Here is a 9,473-nt window from a genome sequence, read left to right as displayed (position 1 = left end):
GTTTCGTTAGTTCGAATCCTGGGCGCGGACATGGCACTGCTCATCAAACCACGCTGAGGCAGCGTCCCACATGCCACAACTAGAGGAACCCACAGCGAAGAATATACAACTATGTACCGGGGGGCTTTGGGGAGAAAAAGGAAAAAATAAAATCTTTAAAAAAAAAAAAAAGTGCTTTGTCATTTTATTTCTTTCAGATTTTTTAAGCAGACTTAAAATGGCAAAACACACTGAAATAACCAATTCAGCTGTCAACCCAATTATCCAAGTACAACTCTTGCCATATTATTCTATTTTGTTCAAAGATGATCTTTTTAAAAAACTTAAAAATAAAATTTTAAAACAGCGGAATTCTAAAACTACTCATACACCTTCGTAATGGTAATTCTGAACCCAAAAGACAACAATCAAACTTAAGAATTCGGCAAGTTTTACATGGAGGGTTTTGCACTCATCGTTAAACCCAAGCACAATGAAAGAATGAACTTGCATTAACTACTACAAAGGCTGATGTAATCGGTACTTGCTGATCTTTGTTCTGCCACACTGGAAAAGGTAAAAAGAAAACATTAGGAATTTGAATGGAATGTTCACTAACATGAGGACTGCAAGAAAAAAAAATTCCTTCAAAAGAATAATTATGCTCCTTCACATGACAGCAAAAGCTTCGGAACCGTTGATCGCTACTGGTAATTGCCAAAAAAGGGCAGGAAGAGCTTCCAGACATCACAGCCCTCTTTGTGGTAGTGGCACCCTTGAGCAGGGACTTCAGCTTAGCACAGATCCCAGGTTGTCCTTGAAACATGGAGATGTTGCTACTCTGCCTGCCTGTGTCCCTCTCCTCCACAGAGGAAGGTTATTTCTGTTTCTAGGCCCATTTTCAGAACCAGGGGTGTGTTCTGGAAGTCCAGATAACCATCCTATTAACTGACAGCTGAAGAGCAGAACCCCAGCTGGGTGCAGATTATTCACCGAAGAACTGGCTGAGGTCTTGCTCCCAGGCTGCCTGGCAGCTAACAGGCCACCTTGCTCTGACCTCAGAAGCAGGTTCTCCTGCAGAGATGGCACATCTGCCCAGTGCTGACAGCTGAGCCATGGAGGAGGCCAAACTTGGTGGCCAGGCTAGAGGCAGGCCACAGGGAAGCTCCTCCTGCAGAGATCTGGTGATAGCCAGCTGGCTTGAATCAAGCCTTTGTTTCAGACTTGCATTTTATCTTAGCTAAAATTTCAGGTCCTGATGAAAATTCCACCATTATTTCAAATGGCTGATTTGTCTTTAAGTAACGCTGAAAAAATCTGAGCACCGCTGTTGAGGGCATACTACCAAGAGTGTACTTGTTTTTTGTAACCCTAGTGACGGTGATCTGTACATGATTCCTTAACCAAGTGAGAAAGCAGCTGTTTAATATATAACTCAGGACAAAAACAGCAACACAGTAGTAGCAGAACTGAAAGAAACATGAATATTTTCACCTCCAGTTTAAGAAGACTAAGAAATTCGGAGGATGAAACACAATACAAGAAGTTCTTACCCCTTTGCAAATAAATATATAGAAACAATTTAAAAGAGAAGAAAAGGCTAGGAATCTGCTCACTACTCCAGTCTTTCATTCTTATGTCACTTTCGCTCTCTTTAGGAAATTCAAGGAAAGCTTCCATATCAGATGAACACACTAGTATGCAAAGAATACAATGCTGCATGAGTTGACTACGGAACAGTAAACATAAAATGGAGTTGTAAATGGAATGCATTGGGACCATAATTTGAGATGACTTTAAAGATAAAACGAAAACAAGTTTTTGTCACTTAAAAGCCCTTCAGGATCATCTTAATCAATGTCTGGACTACCCTATAAACACTGTAAACAGCGAGATGACTGTCAAAATCCCATGGGCCAAACATTTCCCAACAGAATCAATGCTCTAACTCTTTGATGTCTCATTTAACAATTATAGTACCGCGCATCCAAGATATCTTTCACAGCAAATCCATTCATCAAAAACCATTATCAAGCCACATTTTGCCTATTGGGTGGCCAACAATGTTTCCTTTCATCCAGAAAATAAAGATTTTACATGAAAAGAAAACAAGCATAGGAAACGCATGCATACATGCCCATGTCCTTGTGGGTCAAAGCCGCTTTAGCAAAAACAATCTAAACTGGATACCAAAGCCAAAAGATCAATAATCTGGGAATATCAAAATCTTCTGGGCAACCAACTTGACAGCTAAAATGTGAGACAAGTTTCATTTTAACTTAAAACATTGCGGTCATCCTCTTGGACCCCTTACTTCTGAGAGCCACCCTGCCCACTGTCTTCCTGGGCCATCTCCACAGCCCAGTCACTAGTGTGTAAACAAAGCACCAGTACTCCACCAGGCAAGACAAACCCTGCCTCCTCCCAGCTGTTAGGCATATCCTTCCCCTTGCTGACAACACAATTTAGGGAGCCCACTGTCTCTCTAAAGTATTCTCATGGTCTCCGACTACATTGAGCGTGTTCCTCAAAACATCTATTAAAACAAAACCCATCCCACTTAGCTCGAGCACACACTAAGAAACCACCAGGCGTTGGCCTACCTTTTCATATATACTGGACTCATCCTTCCCAAGACACAGAAAGCTGCTTGAAGGGTTTATGCTTCTTTAGCACAGCACATCTGATCCACAGCCCACCTCTTCCTTGTATTCTCAAGTAATACTCACAGACTTATAGAAAGTTATAATCTGGAAGGGCCTTTAGAGATGATCTAGTCTGAGCTCTACTTGAAATGAACTAGATGAGCGTCATTAACCTTTTAGAGCCCAGGTAGTCAGGCAGAACTGGGTTCAAATCCCACCTCTGGTACATTCTAGTTATATACACTGTCTTCCCATCTGTAAAACAGACATAATACCTACCTGAGAAAACTGTCGTAATGACCAAATGAAATACACATTTTTTTATTTAGACTTTCCATTTTTTCTGTCCTTGTTATAATCTTTTTGGCTGATTTTCTTCCTGGTTTATATTATATTAAATTGCAAGTCCAAGAAGCAGGGCTTTTTTCCTACTGTTTTCTAATCTTAGGGTGCCTAGTCCAGTGCTCTGCACCTTTTGAGAGAGCCACAAACCAGCCACGTGAAAGAATGTGGTAAATCTCTACTATCACTTCCCACTTCAGCAAATGTACCATTCTTTAGTTCCCCCAAGAACCCAATCACTTAAACCTCTGTCTTTCCTAAACTGTGCCTTCTCACATCTATCTCCCTGCTTCCTCTTCTCACACATATACAACCTTCACTTTAGAACTGAGAGCTGAAAACACCACTGCTTCTCCCAAATCTTTGGGATAAAGTTAGCATCTCTACCAGAATATTCACACAAACTGCAATAACTGGAGAGGTGGGATTTGAAAGGATGCAAATCTCTGGAGAACTTTCTTAGGATCTGTGGCATCAACTCTTTAAATGAGAATCACTTGTCTATAACAAATTCTGGCAGAAAGTAAACCAGAAACCCACTGGTGAGTTGTCAGCGAAGTTAACTATTTCACTTCACTCCATTCTATGCAAGCAAACAGTGACTAACAGGATTAACCCGAGCTTTAACAGTGGGTGTAGACGTCCGTCAACAAGAAACAGTTTCCATTAGAAGAAGTGTCAGTCCCCTGGTAGTAAATTTATATTTAAGAGGGCATAAATTTTGCTTCTGGTACATATTTTACCAGAAAAATATTTGCTTCAAATGCCAGGGCAAAAGCGTCATTTCTTTTCTTTGCAAGGGGCAGCGACAAAAGAACCAACGCGGGAGAAGGGACAAGGTCCCAGACCGCTGAAAAGGACACAGATTTCCACCAGAGAAAGGTTGATTCTTTCAAGGAATATTTTCCCCAACAGCTAAAACGGTTTAACACACAATCAGCATCTTGTATCAATTACACAAATACCATTTAAGCAACTCTGGTGGCCTGGGAGAGGACCGCAACACACAGAAATCCTTACTGGCCCCAGCTGTCCCCTCCTGCGGGGCTTGACAGCGTGTCGAAGACGCCCAAACACGAGCCACCAGGCTCCCCCCAGCGCCCTCCTCTCGCAGCAAACTGCCAAGGCTCTCGGGCCAAACGCCAATGGCCCTCAGTTCAAAACCGCGAAAATGTGAACGCTGCTAAGCAAACGGTAGGGCGCGTGATAACTTTTCTTTCCCTTTTGCGCGGATTTGAGATGCTTGTCTCTAACACCAACTTCCCAGGTCCGCAGCCCGCTTCTCGAAGCCCAGCTCGAGAGAAGGCGAGGGGGAGCGCGGACCAGAGAGAGGGCTGGTGAGTGCTCAGACCTCAGCGGTTTTCCTAGTGCGGGAAACTGAGGATCCAGCAGCCCCGTAAGGATGAGATGCAGATATAAAGAGAGGAGTAGGCTCCCCTCCTCACCCCTGCTAAAAGGAATAATAAAACTCACAGCGGGCGTTTAGCTGGAAATGCCGGGCCCTCCTATGGGCCGAGAAGGCCCGCAGGGCAGGCGTCTGGAATCTGGAGGAAGAAAGTTGCCGGGCAAAGGGGAGGCCAGGGCGTGAGTGTAGACACGGTCCCGGGCCTGCCTGGGAAGGGATCAGGGGGAAGCGATGGGGGCCGAGTTGGAGCACCAGCCCCGCGCGCGGCCGGCTGCAGCCGCCGGGGCCGGCGGGGAGGGGTGCGGGCGCGGAGGCTGAGGCTCTACTTACATAACGCTTCAACTTCTTCTCCGGGGGGGACTTGCGCAGCCATCCCGAGCAGACCACTTCGCCGCCGCTCATGGTGCGCGCGTCTCGGGCTCCGGGCCGGGCAGCAGAGGGACGGCCGGGCGCGCTCCCGACACAGCCGACGCCCGCCGGCAGCGCAGCGCCGAGGGCCGGGCTCTCCGGCGGCGCAGCCCGGGCCGACGGGGCGGGCGGGCTCCGTGACGCGCTGGTGGCTCTTGGTGTCCGAGCCTTCCCGCGCGGGTCCACGGCCGTCAACACGAGTGGGCTGCGCCAGCGAGGCCGACAGCTCGGGGCAGGGGCCGCCGCCGCGCCGAGGGCGCCCCGGTCTCTGTTCAGTGCGCCCGCCTCGCCGCCAGGCGCGCCGTCCCGCCGGCCGCCTCGGCAGCGCTCCGGCTCCGCGGGACTCTGCCCCAGCAAGGCGCCCGAGCCTCGGTCCCCTGCGCTCCGCCCCCTAGGGACAGGACCTCCCCAGAGCGCTTTCCCAAACACACACTACGCTGCACGCGCGCGCACACACACACACTCACACACACACACACAAAGCCCCCGCGCGGCGCCCACTCCGGCTCGCCAGCTCTCGGTTTCGGTGCGCCCCGGGCGATCCTCTCCTTCCCCCTCTAGCCGGAGGGTGGGTCCCTTCCCCGCGGCGCCCGGGAGACGTCAAGGGAAGGGGCAGCCGCGAGGGTCCCGTGGGCAGCGGGCGCAGCGCAGGTCCCGGGCCACGAAGGGAGCCGAGGGGTGGGCAGCGAAGCGCCGGGCGGCGCCGGGCGCCGGGAGCTGGGGAGGGCGCGGGTCCCGCCGGAGGCGGGGATCGCTCTCGCGGCCGCCGAAGAGGGCGGGGAGCGGCGGGGGAACGAGGCGCTCGGCTGCTAGGCTCCGGGGACTGATCCCACTGTCCCGTCCCCTCGCGCTCCTCCCGCGCCGCCTCCCCCACCCTGGGGCGCGCGGCAGGTTCGGAGCGGCCCGGCCCCCAGCCCCGATCCCTCCCTCTCCCGGCCTCCCGGCTATCTCTTCCTCCCTTTCCTCCTCCCCTTCCCACGTTCAGGCTGGCTCAGGTTTCTGTCCAGACTTTCTCTGAAACTCCGCCGGGGCGCTTCCAGCCAAAACAACAAGGGCCGGGGGAGGAGGGGACGAAGGGAGGGAGGGAGCGGGAGAGGGAGGGAGCGGGAGTCCGAGAGGCACCCTGGGATCTGTAGTTCCGGAGGCTGGAGCGGGGTCCTTGGCCGCCCGGCGGCGGTGGCGGCCGGACCCCTCTGCGGCCTCGTCACTGGAGAGCGCATCCCAGTCCTTGGCGTGGGCAGCGCCGCCGAGGCTTGGGCGCGGGGAGGAGCGAGGAACGTTGGTTGTTCGGTCTGGGGTTTGCCATCTTGGCTCAGATGAGTGTCAGTTCGGAGTTTGTACTGTGCACGAAATCACGAGTTTTGCGGGGTTTCTCTACTTGACAGCTTGCGAAGCAACACATCCTGGGGAGACGGTGGCGCCTTGACGAGTCCGCGACCCCGCTGATCTCTGCCCACGAGACCGAAGGGCCTGGACCAGGAGGGCGAGGACCAGGGGAAGGGCGCCTTTGCCACCAGCCTGGAGGGCAGGGGGAACCCACCCAGGCTGGCGTGGGCTGGTCCCCGGAGCAACCCTGCCGGAGTGGTGGGAGTGCTTAGTGGAGCCAAAGGATTTGACTGAGTCTGTCTCTGGGACATTTTAAAGTCTCACACTCTCTCCATTTGTTGCCAGTTTCTTCCGCTTGACTTTGTGTTTGTTTAAAATCTACCCTTGGGATATTGGACTGAAAGGGAAACTTACTATATGTCCTAGTTCTATTTATCTACTTGTATGTGTTTTACAATTATGATCCCTGGTCCCGAGTTTAACATGATCCATCTCGTAAAGAAATATCTTTTCCAATTTATTTATGAAAAACAAAGCGCCAAAACAAATTTTAGAAGATAGTATAAATAATAGATAGTGCTAAAAATATTGGGAGATAAGTGAACATTTCTGGAAAAAAATAACCTCAGGCATTTTCTTATTAACACAACATTAGTATTTAGGAATTCCTCTGAGTTTGAAAATGTTGTACAATTATAGTAGGCTGGGAGTGGTGACAAAGGTTCTGCACTTATCGTGGTGACATTCCCTCGGTTGCATAGGATAGTAAACAAAAGGTCAACATGATTACAGATTGTGAGAAATGCTGTGCCCTGAGGGAAATAAACACACAGTAAGGTGAAAGAGTAACTGGGTGGACTAGGTCAGATAGAGTAAGAGAGAAGTCTTCCTTGAGGAGGCTTTTAGGCAGAGATTTGAAAGATGAAAGCAAGGAGAATCAGACTTGTCTTATGGAAGGGTAGAAGAGACAACCGTAAGGAAGATTGAGAGAAGGAACAAGCAAGGGGAGTTGTTGTTTTTCTTAAATTTAAAGCCTTTCTAGAACATAAGTGAGTGTAATTTTTATGGCAGCTAATAAACCACAGCAATTCTTTTTAAGTATATGAACACAGATTTTGCCATAACTCCAAATGTGTTGTTCGCTTTAGAAAATTCACCACTCCCTCCACTCCTGTTATAAGGTCCTTTTTAATGGAAAATTGTACTATAACTTGTACTATTTACTTTTGGAAGTTGCAATAATTTTTTAAATTTCACATAAGGGATCCAATTATCTCATTTCTATATAAGAAATCCTTAAATGTTTTTCCCTATCTTCGACTGTGTTGTTTTAGATTTGTATCTGCAGAGATTAAATAAGGGTTGAGGAGAGGTTGAAGACAGATATGTCTCTGTGTGTGTATTTTAGAAAGGAAATTTACAATCTTTTTACATTATATGCCATTTTTAGATTATCTGTTAAGTCATGTCATATATCTTTATACATTAAAAGGTATGCTGGAAAAAGCTATTATACTAAAGTGTCTTAAATTGCATTCATACAACCCATATTTATGGAATGTTCTAGTATGTGCAAGTCTGAGGATCCCAAATACGATAGAGAGGGAAGCCAGACCTGTTCCCACACTCCTCAATCCTGGAGAAGTTTGTGTGTGTTTTATTTTACCAATTACAGATAAGTTTATTAAATTTTACAGATAGTTTTATTTTACAGATAGTCCCATCACTTCTACAATACAGTTGATAAATACTGTGGAAGAAAAATAGAGAATCTTATTTAGGCATATGACAGGAGGATCCACCCCCTGGGAGAAGAGTGGGTAGGTTTGGAAAGACTTCCCTGAGGAAAAGACTTTAAATTGAGACCCCCCCAGGATGAGTAGAAGTAGAAGCTGGCTGAGTATTGGAGAAGAGTATTCCAGACAAAAGAGAAACTAAAGAGAAACTTCTAGATATACAAGTCCTCAGGCTGGAAGGGGCTCCTGAGGACCTGAATGAGGCAGCAGTGAGGCGAGTGAGAGGGACACTGGGCTGAGGAAGGTTACAGAGGCAGGCAAGGCACAGATTGTGCAGATCCTGGGAGACTGTCTTAGCGCTTACACTTTTCCTTTGTCGACGAAAATAATCCATATCCAATCTATAAATGAAAATTTGGGTGAGTTTATTCTGAGCTTAAATCTGAGGATTATAACCCGGGAGAGTCTTTCCACAAAGGAACAGAGCACTCCAAAGAAGTCAGGGTATAAGGGTGGTTATATACCCTCAAAGAGGATGTTTCACATAGGATTGAAATGTCCCTTTTACAATAGTCGCGAGACTGCTCTGTTGGCACAGCGATTGATGGAAATAGCAGGTAGGTCTGCTGTCTTGGTAAACACAGCAGGGTGGCAGTCTGTTGTCTCCAGCTGAGTGGTCACAGGTGAGCTGGGAGGTGAGTGCAGCAATCAGTTCCTAGCCTAAGGAAAAATGCTTATCCCTAAGGAAATGCTAATGTGGGGGAAAGTTGCACCTTTATCTCAAGGGCCTTTGTTCTGGCCATAGGAAATGTCTAAGCAGATATGCAATGCGTGCTCAATAGCCACAGTCAGGCCCTTTTGAAAAAAAGAATCAGGCCGAATTAGTTTTATACCAAATGGCTTCCTCATATACTCCAATATATCCTAATGCTTGCCAATTTTATTTGTCACCTTAGAGCAAATGACCACATCATCTCCTGTGACCTTCAAATCACCTCAATCACTCCTATGCACTTTGTCATTCACCTCCAGCATCCCACTTTAACCACGTATCTTCCAACTTGATCTTTCAAGTTCTTCCTCTGTAATCATCTTTCTTCTCAACAGTCTTTGTAGCCTATTGACTCCTCTGCTTTCTCATGATCCATCAGACCTCCTTTCTTCACTTCCCTCCCATCCAGTTTAAATTTAGTGGTCCACATTTTTAATAACACGCTCCCAACTCAGAAAACTCCAACTCTGGATAAATTCAACTCTACTTTCTTCTGCACCCAAGCAGACGAGTACTGTTAGAGCAAGTCACACAACCGGATGAGGGGCAACCCTATAAATTTATGATCAGTGACCTCAAATAGATCCTCAACTATCTGCAAGGGCAGATCTTGGTTTTTCTGGAACTTGAAGCTTATACAGTTTGGGGAGACTCCTTTTAAAGGAAAAGATAAACAATTACAAGTACAAAATTAGGATAATATTTATTTAGAATGAGGAAATAAAAAATTACTGAAGGCTTAGAGATCCGGATGCCTTTTTTTTTTGAGATCTCTATGATGATTTACCAGAATCCTTCCATGGATATGCTTCCTGAGTTCATTCTGGCTTCCCTTCCCAAGTAGGACACTCCACCTCTCC

At 47.5% G+C, this 9,473-nt stretch overlaps 1 protein-coding gene across 4 annotated transcripts in view; it reads right to left on the bottom strand.

Annotated features, from left to right (window-relative positions):
• GAB1 (GRB2 associated binding protein 1) overlaps window positions 1–5,794 on the bottom strand; it is a 117,888-nt gene extending 112,094 nt beyond the window's left edge. Inside the window, exon 1 of one of the 4 annotated variants that reach the window (XM_046656134.1) lies at window positions 4,702–5,794. In XM_046656134.1, coding sequence (XP_046512090.1) covers window positions 4,702–4,773 — 72 coding nt within the window. In that variant the 5' untranslated portion in view covers window positions 4,774–5,794. The remainder of the gene's footprint in view (window positions 1–4,701) is intronic. The other 3 variants (XM_046656138.1, XM_046656137.1, XM_046656139.1) reach the window with 3 other exon arrangements.
• Window positions 5,795–9,473: the final 3,679 nt, after the last annotated feature.

This window comes from Equus quagga, chromosome 3, assembly GCF_021613505.1.
Source record: "Equus quagga isolate Etosha38 chromosome 3, UCLA_HA_Equagga_1.0, whole genome shotgun sequence".
Lineage (NCBI taxonomy): Eukaryota > Metazoa > Chordata > Mammalia > Perissodactyla > Equidae > Equus > Equus quagga.
The sequence above is the reverse complement of the archived record's forward strand: the minus strand, read 5'-3'. Positions and strand labels throughout refer to the sequence as shown.